The sequence below is a fragment of the Rattus norvegicus genome, chromosome 15 (assembly GCF_036323735.1).
Source record: "Rattus norvegicus strain BN/NHsdMcwi chromosome 15, GRCr8, whole genome shotgun sequence".
Classification (NCBI taxonomy): domain Eukaryota; kingdom Metazoa; phylum Chordata; class Mammalia; order Rodentia; family Muridae; genus Rattus; species Rattus norvegicus.
This window is the reverse complement of record NC_086033.1, coordinates 106,286,205-106,305,994: the sequence shown is the minus strand read 5'-3', so window position 1 is coordinate 106,305,994 and position 19,790 is coordinate 106,286,205. Positions and strand designations below refer to the sequence as shown.

At 41.9% G+C, this 19,790-nt stretch overlaps 1 protein-coding gene across 7 annotated transcripts in view; it reads right to left on the bottom strand.

Annotated features, from left to right (window-relative positions):
* The window catches only part of Pcca (propionyl-CoA carboxylase subunit alpha), a 340,323-nt gene that overhangs the window by 68,914 nt on the left and 251,619 nt on the right, over positions 1-19,790 (bottom strand). For all 7 annotated transcript variants that reach the window (XM_063274647.1, XM_063274648.1, XM_063274649.1 and 4 more), the window contains one exon: positions 10,476-10,529. In XM_063274647.1, coding sequence (XP_063130717.1) covers positions 10,476-10,529 — 54 coding nt within the window. The remainder of the gene's footprint in view (positions 1-10,475; positions 10,530-19,790) is intronic.

Here is a 19,790-nt window from a genome sequence, read left to right as displayed (position 1 = left end):
TTTTTCATCTGAAGTTTTCTACAGACTAAATCTTATAATTTTGGTTGTGAGCCTAGCCTTTAACAGCTGAGCTATCTCTCCAGCCCCAGACTAAATCTTAAATTGTGAACTGAACTGTGATCATAATTTCAGGTGATGATGATAGGCCTATAAGCAAATAAGGAAAGGGGGGTAGAGATGCTAGTCAAAATAAGCAAAACAAAAGTAGAAGCCTGTAATATAAACTGAGCCACTACATGCCAAGTGCCAGTGATTTTCCAGCATTTTATGAATAGTTTCTTGCTAAAGAAGATCTTGCTGACAAGAACACTGAGGACCTGAAAAGTTAAGCAATTTATTCAAGTCCACAAACTAGCAGACAGGATCTAACATTCAAATGCAGAAAGGCAAGCTCTGTGCACTACTCTTCCTACTCCTCCCTGTGTCAGTGTGCAGATAGCCTGGGACAGTTCATTCCTGTGTCAGTGTGCAGACAGCCTGGGACAGTTCATTCCTGTGTCAGTGTGCAGACAGCCTGGGACAGTTCATTCCTGTGTCAGTGTGCAGACAGCCTGGGACAGTTCATTCCTGTGTCAGTGTGCAGACAGCCTGGGACAGTTCAGTCCTGTGCCAGTGTGCAGACAGCCTGGGACAGTTCATTCCTGTGTCAGTGTACACGGATAGCCTGGGACAATTCAGTCCTGTGTCAGTGTGCAGACAGCCTGGGACAGTTCAGTCCTGTGTCAGTGTACACGGATAGCCTGGGACAGTTCATTCCTGTGTCAGTGTACACGGATAGCCTGGGGACAGCTCATGAACATGTTAGTAGTTGCAAATGTTTTTAAATGGCAATATTCCAAAGCATTTTTGCTTTGGTGTCACGTGACTCATTTTCCCTCTTCTAGCTACCCATACTTTCTGTGTGTGCCTGTGAACATGCATGTGGAAATCATGGCAGGACAGCAGGTGTCTTCCTTCATCTATCTCTCCCTTACTTCCTTGAGTCAGGGCTTCTCACTGATCAGAAACCTATCCCTGTTGTCTAGACTAACTGGTCACCAGGCTCTCACGACATGCTTTTCTCTGCCTCCCAATGTGATATTAGAGGTACATGAAAGTCATGCCCAGCTTTTCAAATGGGCACTGGGGATTCAAACTCAGGCCTTCATGCTTACAGAGTAAGCATCTTACAACCAAACAATCTCCCCAGCCCTGTGTTTGAGTTTTACAGCGAATTCTCAGGGGCTCTGCCCTATTCATCTTAGAAACTGAACAGTGCAAAGTGAGATGATGCACGTAGAACAACATTAAAGCCTACAGCATCATGCACATTGAGGACATTAAGCTATTTATTAAAACTCATTTTATTCTGTGGATTTGGCAGCTGGAAAATAGGATCCTAAGATACTTTGAAATAAGCAGCTACCCCCCTATAAGGATTGAGACACTACAGTATCATCAAACAGTCACGTCTTACTGATGTGACTCGATTATAGTGTCATCATTTCATAAATAGGCATAATCGTGTAGAAGGCATGTGCTCCTCCCTTAAGGCTCTGCTCTAAGCTTTGGATCTCACCTTGTCCATGCTCACCCCTGGTCATCTTCCTGATCTACCCATCATGGGTGTGTCCCTTATGCCACCCCATACAATCCATCTGTCTCTTTGACCTTTCAAACAAAGCATACTAAAGCATACTCGCTATCTCTCAGCTTCTCTGTGTGGTGTCTTCTGCCCCTGAGCCAACAGGCAGATGACATTCAGACATTCCAGGGGGACATTTACCCTCCTCCTCCAAATCCTCCATTTACTCTGCACTGTCCAGGTTCTGATAGCCTACTCCTTCCTCCCAAACAGACCTCTGTCCCCTTCCTGCCACCAGCAGCAGCTGACCTGCTCTTCCTCAGATGCCTGGGACATCTTCAGGCTTTTGGGCTTCAACGTTTTAAAACTCTCTCTGGTTCTTTGCAGATCTTGATCCATTCTCTTTCTGAAGTCCTTTTGCCATCTGCAAACCTGACTCATCCTTACAGTGGTAGCCTAAGCTAGAGATGCCCCCAGAGATCACGTCTCCACTGCCTTTATCTGAGCTGTTTAGAACACTCCTTCATATCTTACTTGATAATCACCAGTTGCTTCAATTCTGTATCTTTAGAGGACATCCAGCTCCTGATAGCAGGGACAGCAGTTTCTTCCTTGAGTTGGCAAATATCTGTCGCCTAACAGATGATCTATCAGATTAACACGTCATCAAAATGTGATGTCTAATAAGACACAAAACATGGCTTCTTTACTCCCATGTTTATTGATGTTCAGCTAATAAATAACACAAGGACTTTCTCTCTTCCCCACCCCACCCACTCTCTCTCAAGATAGAGTTTCTTTACATAGCCCTGGTTATCCTGAAACTCACTTTGCAGACCTGGTGCTGGCCTCAGACTCAGAGATCTACCTCCTCTGCCTACCAAGTGCTAGGAGTAAAGGCATATAGAGATTCTTAACATGCCACTATACCTGACTATGGATTAAAATTCAGGTCCTCTACTGACTAAGCCATCTTCCCAGCTCCCTGGTTGGACTTTCTATATTAGGTATTTTATCAGTAAGAGGAAAAATTAAGCCAGGTATAGTGGAACATGACTTTAGTCCCAGCACTCATGAGGCAGAGGCAGACAGTTCTCTGTGAGTTCAAGTCCAGGATGGTCTATATAGCAAGTTCTAGGACAGATAGGGGTATACCGTGAGAGTGTCAAAGAGAAGAGGGAGGAATTGGTCCACACTCTGCAGCTTCATCAATCTATGTACAGGCCATTAGCCACCGTACACTAACCACATCACATGTCTATATTGGTCCTCAGCCTCCATGCCATTTTCTTTTTGTTTGTTTGTTTGTTTGCTTTCTTATTTATTGACAGGGAGGTCCAGTCTGGGTTGGGTTGACAATCACAATAAAACCACAATTGCCTGCCTTATCTGCCTAAGTGCTAAGATTAGAGGTTTATACCATTTGACTGGTTCTAGCTAGCATGCTACCTTAGGGCAGAGAGCAAGTCACCATCTAGTCGTCTCCCAACACAGGGCATACGGGACACCAACCATTTTTCTTAACTTTACAGATAATGCATCACACACTATGTATTAATAATCAAGCTCTTTGAAATGCCCAGTGGCCAGGACCAGGGAGATGGCATAGTAGGTAAAGGCTCTTGTGCATCTGCATAAATGCACTGTGGCACGACACAATACCATGACGCACAGTACTACCAGTGAGTAAATAGTAATAGCTAAAATGTAAGTTAAAAACTACAGCACAACGACTGCGAAAGAATATGCACTAAACATGTGTTCCAAGTGTTCACTCTTGAAGCTGGTATTTATTACATAAACCACACCCTGCTGCAGAAACAATGTTTAAGACTAAGTGAACATTTAAAATACATTTCGTAACCTCTTACCCACGCTCTGGTTCAAACTTTGTACATTTTGGGGGACTGAAGAATAGGAAGTTATAAAATTACTTGTAGTCTTAATATTATATAAAAAAAAATCTGAGAAACTGCAGCAACCTGCCACTAACTACTCTAGGGACATCTGCTTTCTGATGCACAATGGTAAAGGATCAGGGTAAAGAGTAAAACAGCCTGGCCTGGCAGGCAAGGAGGTGTGAGCCTGTGTGTGCTGATGTGTGTGTGGCGGGGTTTTTGTGTGTGTGTGTGTGTGTGTGTGTGTGTGTGTGTGTGTGTGTGTGTGTGTACCTGAAACATATATAAAACCTGGGGAAGACTCTCTGGCTTTCACACTAGACACACTACCTTCACACCCATCATCATTTTTCTCTGTCCAGGGAAAGTGGGCATCAGTGCTGCTGATGGACAAATCCCAAGGGGCAACCCAGTTGGAGGCTTTGCAAAGAGAGGAACTCGGGTACCAAGTATAAGCTGGCAGGACGCAGGCAGCTACAAAGGCAGGCTGGAACAGGTAGACCAGTGTGTGATGAGTGGTTACACGTTATCATTTCTGATACTCCGCAGATGCAGAGAAAGGGACAGGAGAGAGCTGAGAGATCCACTAGATTCAGTCATCTGTGGACAAGGCAGAAAAGACTGGAAAAGGTCTCTCCCATCTTCTTTTGGGAGGTGAGACCCAGACACAAATGATAACATTTATTACTTCAAAGACAAGGCATGAAGAACAAAGGCAACAATCCTAGTTCCCGTTTTCTAGTCATTTGACTTTCAAACAAATGGGAGGTTATTTTGTTAAACTTCTGCTCCTAGAGGTGAGTTTTTAGAAGTTTTTTGATGATGCTCTGTATCTCTAAATATGAGTGATGCAGGTTTGAAGCCTGCAGTATCAGATGACAAGATACAGTACTGGCTTCAGCTCCTGCTAATTAAACGAATCAATTAAGAGGCTGTGGCTGCAACTGTGTGGCTGCTGTTCGACGGTAGCAATAACAGCCCCACAGGGAGGTCTTTCTCGGCATTAAAATGCTGTCCTCCACAACTCCATCTGATATTATTAGAAATGGTTATTTCTGTCTTGCTGTCATATTAGCAGCAAAGGCAAATTATGGAAATATGCAAACCAGGATGGTCCCAGTATGGGATCAGGTTGGGTTTTCAGCCTCCAAGGGAACAATTGCCGAAACTCCAAAGTTCCCCAAAGTTCCTTAATGGAATGGATAAATCTCTCAGCACAGCATCCATTTACAAGCTAGGTAAGGGTCACATATTTACATTCCTTCCCGCTAAGCTGATACGATTCAACTAGATGAATTATCATATTAAGTTTACCCTCCTGAGTTAAACTGATGGAGTTCAAAATTGTTTCCGATGGTTGTCATTAATCGCTGTTACTCCTTAAACCCTTACTTTGAAATCTAATTGTGCTGGTGTGCCAAGGGTCATATTAATAGACTCCTTAATGGTAAATCGTTGTAAAACATGTTTATTCTACTGATGTTATCACTCAAGCTTTCAAGGCTAATAAGAAATAAAGTATATTTATTATCAATAAAAACTTAATTTAAAATGTACAATTTGAGATTCAAATTAGCTTTGAAAACTTCAGCATCATTTGGTTTCATTAAGATTTCTGGCTAAGCATCAAAGACAGAAACGGATAGTTCCTCAAGCCCTTGGTGAATGCTAACACCACAGCTACAAAGAGGTTGTTGAAGAAATTGGTGTGGTGTTTCCATGGTGGGGAGAATTAGTCTCAGTGAGATATGCTTGCCTTATACTGCAGTGCTTCAAAAATTAAATAGAAACAATGATTAGAATTTAAATAATAAACACAATGATAACTCCCAAGCTTTTAAATAAAAATATCATCCTTAATGCTTAGCAAAAGAAATTCTGATTTAGCAAAAGACTGACTTTTCAGTTTCTTTGCTAGCTTGGACTGTGTGGTGTATAGACTCACAGCTCAACCAAAGCAAACTCGTTACCTGAAATAGGCATCTCTGTTCTAAGGAAAACTGGGATACCAAGTTTGCTACGTGTATCTGTACTGACTATTTGTGTCCCCGGCTGGCAATGACAGGGCTCAGAGGCAGGAACTTTGGAAGGTGATGAGACCTAATTAGAGGAGGTCCTGAAGGTACTCCAAGGATCAACTTCATAAGAAAATATGTCCCCCTCCTGCCCCGTGAAGACAAAGAACAACAACAAAATCCAATCATCAACATCTGCAGAGAGCTCCCTGGGTAATGCAGTGAAGAATTTGTTCTGCATGGACTGTGATGGTTACCAGCCTGACTTTAAAGACAAGTAAGACTTGGGTTTGATCTAGGTTTGATCAGTTAATTTGCACCAGGCGGTCATTTAATGCCTCCATGCTTGCTTAGTTCTGAGGCCTAGCCATCTCCCCTTAGCATCTCACATCTGAGTAGAGGAAGTAGCTCCTGTCATGGGGGATAACAACAGACGTGAGGATACTTGTAGAAAGAAATGGCCATATCCAATGAGGCATTAGAAGAGTCGACCTAAGAAGCAATGGGCCAAGAGAATGTATTTTTATGTAAGTGGTCATTTTAAATTTTCATACATGTCAAATGATCTTCCTGTCTATATAAAGTATAGTGGGAGGTACAATGTCATCTAAAATGTCATGTTCGCTGGAACCTCATAGGTATAAGAGTATTTGGGGATAGAATCTCACAGCTGTGAGTAGTTAGAAGGAAGTTTTACTGGATTGGGTAGGCGAGCCCCGAGTGCCCTAACTGGTATTCTAGCTTCACATGAATCAAAGCATACAGAACAGGGAAAGAGAAAGGGCCAATGATCACAGGAGCTTAGAATAACAGCTTAGCCGTGGAAGGACAAAGACTGCCACCACCACAGCCTGGAAGAAGGGCTCACCAGCCCTTACCCAGAGCCCGAGGAGCTGTGCTGCATCTGACTTCACATCTCTTCTTCAGGACTTTCAGTGAATTTGTTGTTTTGAGCTACCTATGTGTGGCAATCTGGTGTAGGGGCAACGAATACAAACTCATGTTGTCAGAACATGTCCCAGGTATAGTAGATAGGAATAAGTTTACTTGAGATTCCTCATTACAATCGGCGATTGGATGAAACTTTAGTCTGCCTCGTTTACTAGCTCTATTCTCCCAGATCCTACACCTTTCAAGTGGCGCAAGTGACATCATGAATTGAAGAATGGATCTGAGACTAATGGGGAATAAGTCATGGAAGTCTTTGTCTTGTACCAGGTTTGGGCATCTTTTTTTTTTTAAAGAAAGGAAGAACACAAGTATTGATATAATTACAATATTAATGCAGTAATTAATCTAATAATCACAATTATTAGATTGCTTGCAAGTTGCTTGTGATTATAATCCCTGGTTTCCAGAAAAAAGAAATTTAGAGGAAAAAGTATGGGACAGAGTCTAAAATACTATTAAAACACATATAAGCAAGAAAAAAAATCACCATTCAATCGTGGGTAGGTCATGTGGGCATTAATTTGGACTGTTATCAAAATAAAAGAAGATAAGGAGGATATTAATCATGAGGAAGAGATGTATAATTCTTTAACTGAATATAATCTGAACAATCAAACCTTAAAATTGGTTAACAAAGAAAGAAAAAGGGGAAAAAGAAAGAAAAAAAAGGCAACAGGGTGATTTTCCTCATTCAGGCAAAATTGAAAGTAAAATAAAATAAAAGCCACCCATAACTCTGTGGGAGATGACCCCTCAGCTGCTTCACTGGAGCCTCCTTTAGTACCTTCCCCATTATCCGAATGATCATGAGGCATGGGGTGAGGAATCTGATAAAAGCTTAGGAGAGCCGATGATACTCTAGGCAAGCTAGGACATGGCAGGGAAAAGGAATCTGTTTCTCAGCTCTTTCCCAGCCCCATGCACTGTGTCTGGTATTACCAATGTGCTAACCAATCCATTTAAACTCTGAAGGAAAGATAGCTTTGAACAGTCCTTGCATATTATCTCAGGAGGCAAGAAAAGAACTACAACTATTTGAATCAAACCAAAACAAACAAACAAACAAAAAGCATCTGTGTTATCATGTGGATCCTTCACTGCCTTTAAACTTGTCTTCACCACTACATTGTCTCCTACAGGTATTAGCACAGAGGATAACCTTTGGAATAGATTTATTTACATCATTAGGGCCATAAAATGATGGCCCTAACCTTCTTACCTTATTCTTCTTTCCCAACTAGTAAATCAGGGAAGAACCTGATGTCAACGATTATGTGGATTTGGTTCTTGCTGTATTATATTATCCCTAACTAACAGTCAGTTTTTAACATTGTTACAGAACTCTATGGATTTTCAAATTTCGTTTGCAAATCACTACAGAAGGATAAGGAATTACTGTCCAGCTGGTAAGCTATGGAATTTCATCATACAAACTGAACTTGTGATTACAAAAATTGTCCAACCATTTCCCATTTCACAGGCAGATACTTATTTTTATTGATAGTTCATCTAATGGTCTAGGAAGGATTCATGGGTCAGATATTCATCAATCTATTAATACTTCTTTTTCTTCAGCACAATAAGTGAACAGGTTGTCCTTATTTCCAGCAATAGACTCACACATGTGAACACTCTAATCTCCATAGTTTTATTGCATAAGGAAAATAGGTAAGTTGATACATTAACATGCCCTATTTTCACTTTTCCAGAAGAAAATTAGAAAGGGATATGCATCTGTCCTTGCAGATGGATCCACTTAAACATTATGGATTCTTAAGTTCCTCCAGCCCCAGGCTATCAAGGACAATGGCAGAGGGTTAGGAAACAACAGAATTCACCAGAAAGATAGAAAATCCACACTAAAGGGCAAAAGGAGATATCGACCATATCATCAAAGTAGCCTCCCAGCTGGGGCCAAGTTAAGGCCCTATGCCTTAAGGCCCTATGTCTTAAGGAAAAAGTTATTCTACTAATAACTCTGTGCTTATGACTGGACCGTGGGACTGAAACAGACTCATTCATCTGAAGAAGGGACTACATTTAATTTTCCTTGGGATTTGAAACCTTTCCCATTTGCCTAGGATATAACATTTGCATTCCTATTAAAGGGAAAAATTGGCTTAATCATATGAGTTTCTTTTCAAACTATTCTACATTTTTCTGATGAATATAACAATGTAACCAGTAGTACTAGACACAGTTTGGATCTCTGTCTTGGTGGCAAAGTACCACAGGTAATTCTAATGCTAAATTTATTTATTCTAATGTTATTTTAATTCTATTTCTATTACAAGTAACATAAATCTATTTTATTGTAATTCTACTGTTCTAATATTATTCAGTATGTTTATAATTTGCTTGCTTATGTTCATGCTTCAAATGACAATTAGATTTATCTACAACATCTCAAAGTCAAAATCAAGCTGGATATCCTGCTATTAAAAAATAAAAAGGGGGTAGATGTAAGAACATGGTCCAAGAATATAGCCATGGGAAGAGATATGAAGAGACATTGAACAATTTTCTGAGTGCTTATGAGAAAACTCCAAGAAAATAAGAGTGATGTGAACTCAGTCTCTTCAAAAATGCAGAATTCCTGGGTTATGCTTTTATGCCCCTCCCAAGTGTAGTAGGAATGAGTTTGCTTCACATTATTCTTCAGAATTGGCTATTGTGTAAGACTTTAATCCGCCTCACTTATCAGCTCCATTCTTTGGGATCCCTAGAGCAGTAAACATCCCCAAACTACATTCTCCGGGCAAGAGATTACTCAAGTACAGGCACTTAAGATAGACTATATACAGCATAAACACCCACGCCAACTGTGCTTCACAGGTGAACACTCAGGGAGATGCTCAAACACAACAGCAATAGAGAAAAGACAAGTTTAGAGTGTGCCTTTAGACAAGTTTCTGAAAATTAGAACTGGCATTAAGGATAACTTTACATAAACTTATACATAAATGCATTAACAAACCAAGTAAGTAAACCTCATCAGAGGAAAAAGTTAAATTACTTAGATAATCAAAACTGATATTACTGAGAGTATAAGACTCCATCACACAGTGGGTGGAGTTCTAAAGCCTAGAAAACAACTAAAACCTGTGGCAAATCATATAGTTATTAACAGCTTTGAGTCAGCTTAAGAGGTAATGTAGCTTATAAACTTAAAAATACCATAGATGTGCTTGAAAATAATTTTTAAAATCCAAAGAGCAAAGTGCATTTATAATGGCAAAAAAAAGTAGAAGCAATTTTGCTTACAATTGCGATCCATAGTTAATAAGACACAACACCTTGACTCATTAGAATGTTAAACCTTCCTCCATTAAGAAGAGGCTTGTACAGGGCTGCACTTATGGCTCAGTAGTGAAGAGCACTGGCTGCTCTTCCAAATGACACGAGTTCGATTCCCAGCACCCACATAGTGGTGCACAACCATTTGTAACTCCAGGGAATCTTGTGGCCTCCACAAGCACCAGCTATACAAGTGGTGAACAGATATACATGCAGGCAAAATACCCACATAACACCAAATAAGTCATATCAAAGCAATAGTTTAAGATTAGAAAATAACCCATCCATACATGGACAAAATGTACAACTTATGAGTGTCATATACCAATATATAAAATAACATGACTCATATGTGAATAATGAAGATATAAAACTATGATCCGATGTCATGAGAAAGGTGGATGTGAGGAACTCAACAGAGAAAGCCAGAAAGCAAACTGAGGGGGGAAAGTCAAATGTATTGTTTTTATATCATACGTCTTATTTTTAAGAATACAGAGGAAAAAAAATCAAGCCATTAGAGAGAAACTACAACTATTCAACGAACTGAAACTAGAGAAGCATTTCCTCTCTGAGAAGATGCAACAGGAATATTTTCAGGACAGAAGCTTTTCTCACGTGTCCTGCTTCTCATACAGAGATGTCTCAATTTGATAGCAAAATAAAACCACAACAAAGGCAGCAGAAACATGGGAGAAAGCCAAGCACACTATCTGAGCAAGAGGACGAACAGTACTTTTTGGTACTCACCACTGTGCCAAGAAACTGGATGCTCATGTTTCCACCTGCGTCCCGAGAAAGACACTAAAAGAAAAGAGAAAGCAGCGTAAAATGAAACTGTGTCCAGAGGGAACGTGCACAGGATGTTCATAGTCGCCAAACACAAAGTGCAGATGCCCACCAAGCAGTGAAGGAGTGAGTAAAAGACAGTACCTCCACACCCAAGAACATGTGGCTGAGCAGGGAATGAGGCATCAAAGACGCTGTTCTTTAAGAGACAAATGACAAGATCACTAAAGTTTGGTGGTTAAAAATAAGCAATGGAATGAACTGGAAAATATCATCCTGAGTGAGGTAGCCCAATTACAGAAAAACACACTTGGTATGCACTCATTGATAAGTGGATATTAGCCCAAAAGCTCGAACTACCCAGGATACAATCCACAGACCACAGGAAGCTCAACAAGAAGGATGACCAAAATGTGGATGCTCCCACTCCTTCTTAAAAGGGGAAACAAAAGTATCCATAGGAGGGGATAGGGAGGCAAAGTTTAGAGCAAAAACTGAAGGAATGGCCATTCAGAGCCTGCCCCACATGTGGCCCATACATATCCAGCCACCAAAACTAGGTAAGATAGATGAAGCTAAAAAGTGCATGCTGAAAGGGACTGGATATAGATCTCTCCTGAGAGACACAACCAGAGCATGTCCAATACAGAGGCGAGTGCATCAAAGCACTGAAGTGAGAACGGAATCCCCTTTGGGGGGAATTAGAGGAAGGATTGAAAGAGCTGAAGGGGCTTGCAGCCCCATAAGAGCAACAATGCCAACCAACCAGAGCTTCCAAGGACTAAACCACTACCCAAAGACTATATACATGGACTGACCCAGGGCTCCAACTGCATATGTAGCAGAGAATAGCCTTGTTCGGGCACCAGTGGAAGGGGAAGTCCTTGGTCCTGCCAAGGTTGGAACCCCAGTGCAGGGAATGTCAGAGGTGGGGTGGTAAGGGGAGTATACATGGCAGGGGAAACACCTGTACGGGGGAGAGGGAGGGGATAGGGGCTTATAGATAGGAAACCGGGAAAGGGAATAACATTTGAAATGTAAATAAAGAAATATATCTAACAAAAAATAAAATTTCAGGAAAAAAATAAGCATGATGTAGCCAATAAAGGAAAATACGATGGAAGGGGGGAGGGTCTCTGAAGTTACTTACAAATAGAGAATCCCACATGCAACACTGAGTGTCCTAAAGAAAATGAAATCAGCACTATGACAGGAAACCTACATGGTCATGTGCACTACAAACTCATGTATGACCTCTAAGTCATGGAATCCATTCAAGTGGCCATAAGTGAATAAACAAAATGTGTATATTAATGGAAATGTTCATATTAATATTAATGTATATACATATGTATTGTGTTTGTATGTACATACATACAAACTAATAGAATACTATTTGTTAAATAGGCACCTCAGCCACTTGTCCTAGAGGTGAATGAAAAAAGAAATGAAATTGAATGGAAAGGACAGGACAGGAAAGGACAAGACAGGACAGGATAGGGCTGCTCCTAGGTATGGTGAAGGAGAAAATATATTATAGATATAAGGGAAACATAGTCAGAGGCAGACACATCTGGGAGAGTTCAGAGTGCTGATAACCCTGAACCATGTGGGGAGAAGGAGAGGGGAAGGAACAGAGGAGAACTAAGTACAGCAGCCAGGAGGGTAGATAACCAGCATGTCTGGATTATATCAGAAGGAGCCTCTGGGGAGAGGGCAGCCCAGCCCTTGGGCTGGAGAGTTCAGGGTATAGGGCTAGGTATTCCAGCCATACCCTGTAACAGGTAGAGACTGAGGGATGCTGGGAGAACCTATAGGCAGGTCTGCTTTGATATGCTAAATAGGCACCTCCCACTTATCCTGGGTTTGAAACTTAACACAATTCAGTCCTCAAAATAATGAAAATCCTGTCATGGGCAATAATACAAAAAAAAAAAAATGAAGGGCAATCTGGGAAAGGAAGTGAGCCAGTCATAGAAAAGTCACACACACACACATACATACAGGCACTCACACACTCACACCCACACATTCACACACACATACCCCCACCAGAGAGAGAGAGAGACAGAGAGACACAGAGAGACACAGAGACACACATACATACACACACAGACACACAAACAGGCACTCACACATACAAACACATACACACATACACAAGAGAGAAACAGAGAGATAGGCAGACACAGAGACACACATATATACACACACAGACACACATCACCACCACCATCAAAATCACAAGAATGAACAATCACTGGTCTTTAATATCTCTCAATATCAATTGTGTCAATTCGTCAATAAAAAGACACAAACTGGGGCTCAGTGGTAGAGCGCTTACCTAGGAAGCGCAAGGCTCTGGGTTCGGTCCCCAGCTCCGAAAAAAAGAACCAAAAAAAAAAAAAAAAAGACACAAACTGTCAGAATGGATGCAAATACAGAGTCTATCATTTTGCTGCATACAAGAAACATGCCTCTACATCGAGAGTCAAGGTATGGGTCAACAAGCAGACCCAAGAAGCAGGCTGGAGTGGCCATTCCAAAATCTAATAAAATAGACTTCCAACCAAAATTAATCAAAAGAGATGGAGAAAGATACTTCATACTCATCAAAGGAAAGATTCGCATGAGAAGTTTGAAAGGTGACCTTCTAGAACAGAGAGCTGACTGGTAAAGAGCGATTGATTGTCAATGGGTGAAGTGTTAGCCCAGTGAATCAGTGACCCATCCTCCCAGGCATGGTGTCACTCAAGATTACCAAGAGAACAGATGCTAAGTGTCCCCACCACAAACGGATGGAAACTGAGGTAATGCATATCTTAATTAGGTTAGTTCAGTCATTTCATAATGTACATGCATATTTGAAGCACTTACAGTTGTCAACAATTTACCATGTATAAAGGAAGCTTTCGTGTTTATGTGTACATGTTCCCATGACATGTTTGCACATGTGTGGAGGTCAGAAGACTCTGACTTTCTCAGTTTCTCTCTACCTTGATTTTTTTTATTGGATACTTTATTTATTTACTTTTCAAATGTTATCCCCTTTCTGGTTTTCCCTCTGGAAACCCCTTATCCCATCCTCCCTCCTCCTGCTTTTATGAGGGTGCTCCCCTGCCCACCTACTCACTCATGTCTCCCTACCCTGGCATTTCTCTACACTGGGGCATCGAGCCTTTCCAGGACCAAGGGCCTCTTCTCCCATTGATGTCCAAGGCCATCCTCTGTTACATATGCAGCTGGAGCCATGGGTCCCTCCATGTGTCCTCTTTGGATGGTGGTTTAGTCCCTGGGAGCTCTCAGGGATCTGGTTGGTTGAACTGTTGTTCTGTCTTGTTTTTTGTGACAAGGTCTCTCATTGGCCTTGGAATCACCTATTCATCTATAGTGACTGGCCAGCAATCCTCCTGTCTCAGCCTCCTTGGCACTGCTGTGCCTTTTATCATTCATGCTGGAGCTCAAACTTAATCTCTTGCTTCCACATCAGGGCAGTGAGCCCCTTCCTAACATTAAGTCACTAAAAACCATGTAGCAAGAATGTTACAGAAGGAAGTAAAAGAAAAGTGTTTGTGCTGATAGGAGCAAGCAGGGAATGTTGGAGAAGGGCAGGAAATTCAGTGTGACAGAAACAGGGAGAGTTAGAGGAGGAAAGCAGCCGAACTGGAAGTAAGAAGCACTTAGAGAGCCAGGTTACAGCTCATATGTACAAGGTTCTGTTGCTATGCTGGGGACAGAAGCCGTGGCCCCCATCCAGGCAGTGTGCCTGCCCTGAGCCACAGATTCACCTCTATAAACCTCTTAAACTTCTTACACAGCTCTGCTTTAGAATGGTTGATGGCCTGCAGCTGAAGATACAAGAGCATGGAGAGGGACAATTGTCTTTGATTTGTAACTTTGAAGAGGACATTTAAAAGTGCATGGTCCTGGGCTGGAGAGGTGGTGATCAGTGGTTAAGAGCACTGATCGCTCTTCCAGAGGTCCTGAGTTCAATTCCCAGCAACCACATGGTGGCTCACAACCATCTGTAATGAGATCTGATGCCCTCTTCTGGTGTGTCTGAAGACAGCGACAGTGTACTCACATACATAAAATAAATCTTTAAAAAAAAGAGTGCATGGTCCCTCTGTATAGGATGTGGGCACTCTAACATGATCATTCCTTAGATGGGGAGCTCTACATGGGCTGGGAGCATGCATCTTGCACTTTCTCCCTAATGTCAAAAACATACAAGACAACAGTGTAGACATGGAAGGAAATGCAATGTCAGTTCTCAGCGAGAATGTTTCGGGCGTTCAGGTTATGAAAGACAAAGCAAGCCACACAGCCCTGAATCACAGGTTGTTCCAAAGCACAAGTCTGGCTGCTGCACTTAGCAGTGTATCCATCAAAAAATTAGGAAAGGAACAGTGAACATGGAGAGGGTGAGTAAGTGATATGTCAGTACACTGGCTTAAAGACAGGGGAGATGGAGGGAGGAAGGGAGTCCATGCACCCTGTTTTCATTAGAGGAGGGGTTTTCCCACCTATGGGCAAATTATCTTTCCCAACTACTACTACTGAAAGACCCCAGCTTAGCAGCAGTAACGCCATTTTGCAAGGCTGTACTTAAGATGACTGGTTCAGGGAAAGGTTAGAACACTGAGTACACAGCGGCTGCCAAGCAGGATGTGTATGGTTGAAGGCCTGGCAACAGGACGACTACGGTTGAGCACCTGACAATGAGAAAAGCCCCGGGAGAGGTCCCACACCCTGGTGGGGGGCCGAGTCAGTCGTTATGTTCCAGGAAGGTGGCTAGGGAACTTGCCCCCGGGCTGAACCCTTGCCACATTAGAATCCACCAATTATATCCCTGTAACCATGCATCTGCTTCTGTATGCTTGCTTCTGCTCCCCAGAATCCTATAAAAAGCCCATCCCTGGTTCCGTGGGGCGCGCCAGTCCCCCGAGTGACTGAAGCGCCCACAGGTGCCTGTGTATCCCGACAATAAACCAAATCCTCTTGCTGATTGCATCCTGTGGTCTCGGTCTGGTCATTGAGTTGGAGGGTCTCCATCCCGAGGGAAAGTTCTCCCTGAGAACTTTTCACTACTACTACTACTACTACTACTACTACTACTACTACTACTACTACTATTACTACTACTACTACTATTACTACTACTACTACTATTACTACTACTACTACTACTACTACTACTATTACTACTACTACTACTACTATTACTACTACTACTACTACTACTCTGTCTCAGAAAGAGCCAAGGGAAAATAAATCACTTCTAAATGTCAAAAACAAAGAGATTAATTTCAAGTAAAAATGAACAGAAAAGTGTCATGCCCCAAATCCATATAAACTTAAACAAAAAAGTAGAAAGTAGAGAAAATAATCACACAAAAAAATGCCAAACAGATGGAAATCATAATGCAAAAATTAAAGATACTATCTCCTAAAAAGGAGACGAAACTTAAGAAATACTTTAAAATATAAGAAATAGTTATTTTAGAAATAAGGGCCACCCCCTCACCCCCAGAATTATGAGCAAAGAATAACCATTACTATCTTAGGACAAATGGTGAGGTCATCTACAATTTGTATCTTTCCATATCTTAGATCTATTTTGTTTATACCTTATTAATCAATACTCTAAAGAGGAGTCAAATCCCATACCCAGAAGTATCCTAGAGTGGCCTCAAGGCTACCTCAGGCTCCTGGGTTCTCTTCCATTTCCTTGGAGTTTTCTTGGTATCAACTGCTGGCTTCACCTCTACACATTTACCCACAGTCCTTCTCTGCAGGTTCATCTAGACCCATGCGTCTTCCCCTTTCACAACATACATCTTACTTTAAAATGTGACCTTATGAGCCCATGAGATGGTTCACTGGGCAAAAACATCCTACCTGATGACCTGTGTTTGATCCCTAGAATGTAAAAGCAGAAAAGTGCCTCCCATGAAATGTCCCTGATACATGTATAAGCAGGCTTATACATGTACATGTACATGCTTACACAATAAATAAACACAGGTAATAGTTTTAAATTTTACTTACAAAGAGTAGTACCTATGCACAAAGGCTACATTCCACATGTAGCCTAAAATTCAGTGTCTTCTGACGGTTGTATGTGATCAGAAAAAGCACCGTGATCAACACATAGACCACTTCTACAACCTCCCAAAGAATATTCGACACCTTCTTGGTGAAATGGCCAGCAAATACTGCAGAAGACAACAGCTGAGTCTCCTACCCTTTGCCTTTCTCCTTTAGAACTCAAGGTCTTCAACCCGTCCTCAGTTAATCACAGAGTCTAAGATAAAGGGCCTGCTTTTCCTTTCCTTTTTTTTTTAAAAAAAAAAAAAAACAACATCTCACTCTATAGGCCAGGCTGCCTTTGAATCCAGACACCCTCCTGCCTCAACCTGTAGATGCTGGGATTATTGGCATGAGCACAACACTCAGCCCCCTTTATGCTTTGCGCATGACAGTCCCACTCTGCTCTTTATGGCTTCCAAGTTCCTGTGTTCAGCTCCAAGCCAGGATCCATGGTCAATTGCTCATGTGATGTTAACCCTTACACATCTAAAGCACCTTTCCAACATGCAGAGTCCAGACGGAATGCTTGATCAGCAGATCTGTCCGCAGACCTGATCCGCCATAGCTCTCCTACATCTAAGTAAAAACAAAAAATCAACAATCACCACTCACCTTAACCCTTTAATTTCCTTCATGCCCAGTAAATAATGCATCTGCCAATCTTTGCTGTCCCCACCCAGAATATCCACCGAATCGCTTCACTTGTCTCTACTGCTATCATCTTGGTCTAGCTCAGGCTTTAGCAACGTTTCTGTAATAAGCATGGAGTCAACATTTTGGGCCTTATGAGACCATGGGCTGCAATGAGGACATTATAGAACTACTTCTACAGCAAGAGATAAAACAATGTTTTTAGCAAGAACTTCCTTTTGGGGGCAAATTTAAAATATAATAACCAAGTACAATTTTTATTGCTGGTCTACCACTGTCAGTAATAGATTTTTAAGTGATAACATTAATTCATTGAGACTTCATACAATGCATTTTGTCATTTCACAACTCCCCCCTGATCCTTCCCCACTTCTCTACCAACCCAACCTCATTCTTATTCTCATTTCTTCTCCTCTCTCCCTCCAGTCCCCTCTTTCTATCTATTCCCCACCCCCACCTCCAAACACATCAAGTCCAGCTTGTGTTGGCTAACTACTCCTGGGCATGAGGTCTGCCCTGGGTTTTGGTTGACACAACAGGTGTCACACTGAGAATGATATGTTTAAAGGACAGTTTGAATTGGTTCATAAATTGTTCTTTATCGAAATCACATGGCGATCTTCATTTGTCAAGATCCATCTTTTACTAAAGTCTTTTTGTCTTTAAAACAGGTTTCTCTGTGTAGTCCTGGCTGACCTATAACTCACTCTGTAGACCAGACTGGCCTCAAACTCAGAGATCTGCCTCCCAAGTGCTGGGATTAAAGGCGTGGGCCACCATGCCTACTTTACTAATGTCTTATACATTTCATGTACACTGAAGTTTGGGCATTTTATCTCTGAGAAGGGCTTGCAGACAGGTGTGCCCCACGTGGGCATTGACTGCACTTCAGTACTCATTTGGAGTGAGTACTACTTGTGGGACAGAGGACCTGGCTGGGAGGAGACAGGGAGGGGAAGGGGGGAACATGATCAGATAGATAATGGTAGGGGGAGAAAAGGACTACAGTCCTGAGGGCCAACAGAAAAAATGGAAAGAGGCAACCTTGGGAGGTAGGTGGGAGGCAACCTAGGAGGTAAGAGACTTGGCCTAAGCTACTCATGGGAACTCACTTCAGTCACTATCCCACACGCCAGTCTTTGTACCAGCTGAAGCCCTGATGGAGGCTCCTGGCTACAGCAAGCAGTGGGTTTACAGTGCTGCTTTCCTCGTTGCTTCTGCTAAGGAATCTATAAACTTGCTTTTTATTCTAACCTTTTGACAGCCCAAGTGTGTGAACAAAAAGCTTCTTGCATTCTCTTGGAATGCTCTCTGAAGAAAAGGAGAACCATGGGAGAAGCTGACTAAGCTGAACTGTCCTGGCTGATTATTACACAACTGACATGTGCTGGATGCACAAAGTGCCCGGAGACACAGTCAGTCATTATCTGTTGGTTAAGCAAAAATATATTTAGATATTAAAAATAGCCGTTCAAAAAAAGTAGCAATTCAGAGCTGGGCAGTGGTGGCCCATGCCTGTAATCCCAGCACTCAGGAGGCAGAGGCAGAGGCAAAGGCAGGAGGCTCTTTGTGAGTTTGAGATTAGCCTAGTCTACAAAGTGAGTTCTAGGACAGGCAGGGTTATTACCCAGAGAAACTTTGTCTTGAAAAAACAAGACAAAAAAATAAATTTAAAGCCAGCTTGCTATAGTTATCAAATGCTAGCTGTTGTAAAACGACTTTGCCTTGGGACAAGTTTGTGTGTAAACTGCCTGGGCCACACCAGGTGTTCCCTGGGAGGGGCATCAATGCACCATCATCCTGCATCTCCCTGCCTTACAAGGAGGGCTTCACTCATTCCCAGGCAAACAGAAGTGCATAATAATTAACATAGAATGAGCTTAGCAAACCAAATGCACTAATCATACCAAATGAGTATATAACCAGAGAGAAAAAGTATCAACAAGTTCCTTGACTTTGCACTCTAAACTGCAGGTCATAACTACGCAGAAGATGACTATAGCTCTCTCGAACCCGCCCGCCCTTCCCCCAACCCCGCTGTCACAATCTCCAGAGAAGGAAGTCAGAGTCAAAGCTGACATATCTCAGCCGGGTGGTGAGGTATGGAGCTCACAGCCTCAAACAGTGAAGAGTGACATCAGGGAAACAAGGAAGATGAATTTCATCTAAAACTAGAGCGTATGCTGCCTTTCCTAAGAGAATACAAACTTGTCCATAGAGAAAAGTGAATACTTTTATAAAATCTAATCCACAATAAACAAAGCCATCAATACTAAATGCTTTAGATACCAGGCAAAAAGCGAATCCAACCTGCCTGAGAAGCCAGCAAACCTTCCGTAAGCAGACATTCCTAAGACACGCTCTCCTTCTGCCTGATTCAACTACCTACTTTTCAAGTTTAAAATGCTTCCTCAAAGCCAGGTAAAAATTCCTTTTTTCCTCATATTGAGTCTACTCTAACATCTACACTTTTCAATGTTTCAAAATGAGAATTCTAAAAAGATTCTGTTCATAAAGCAACTTCAACAAATA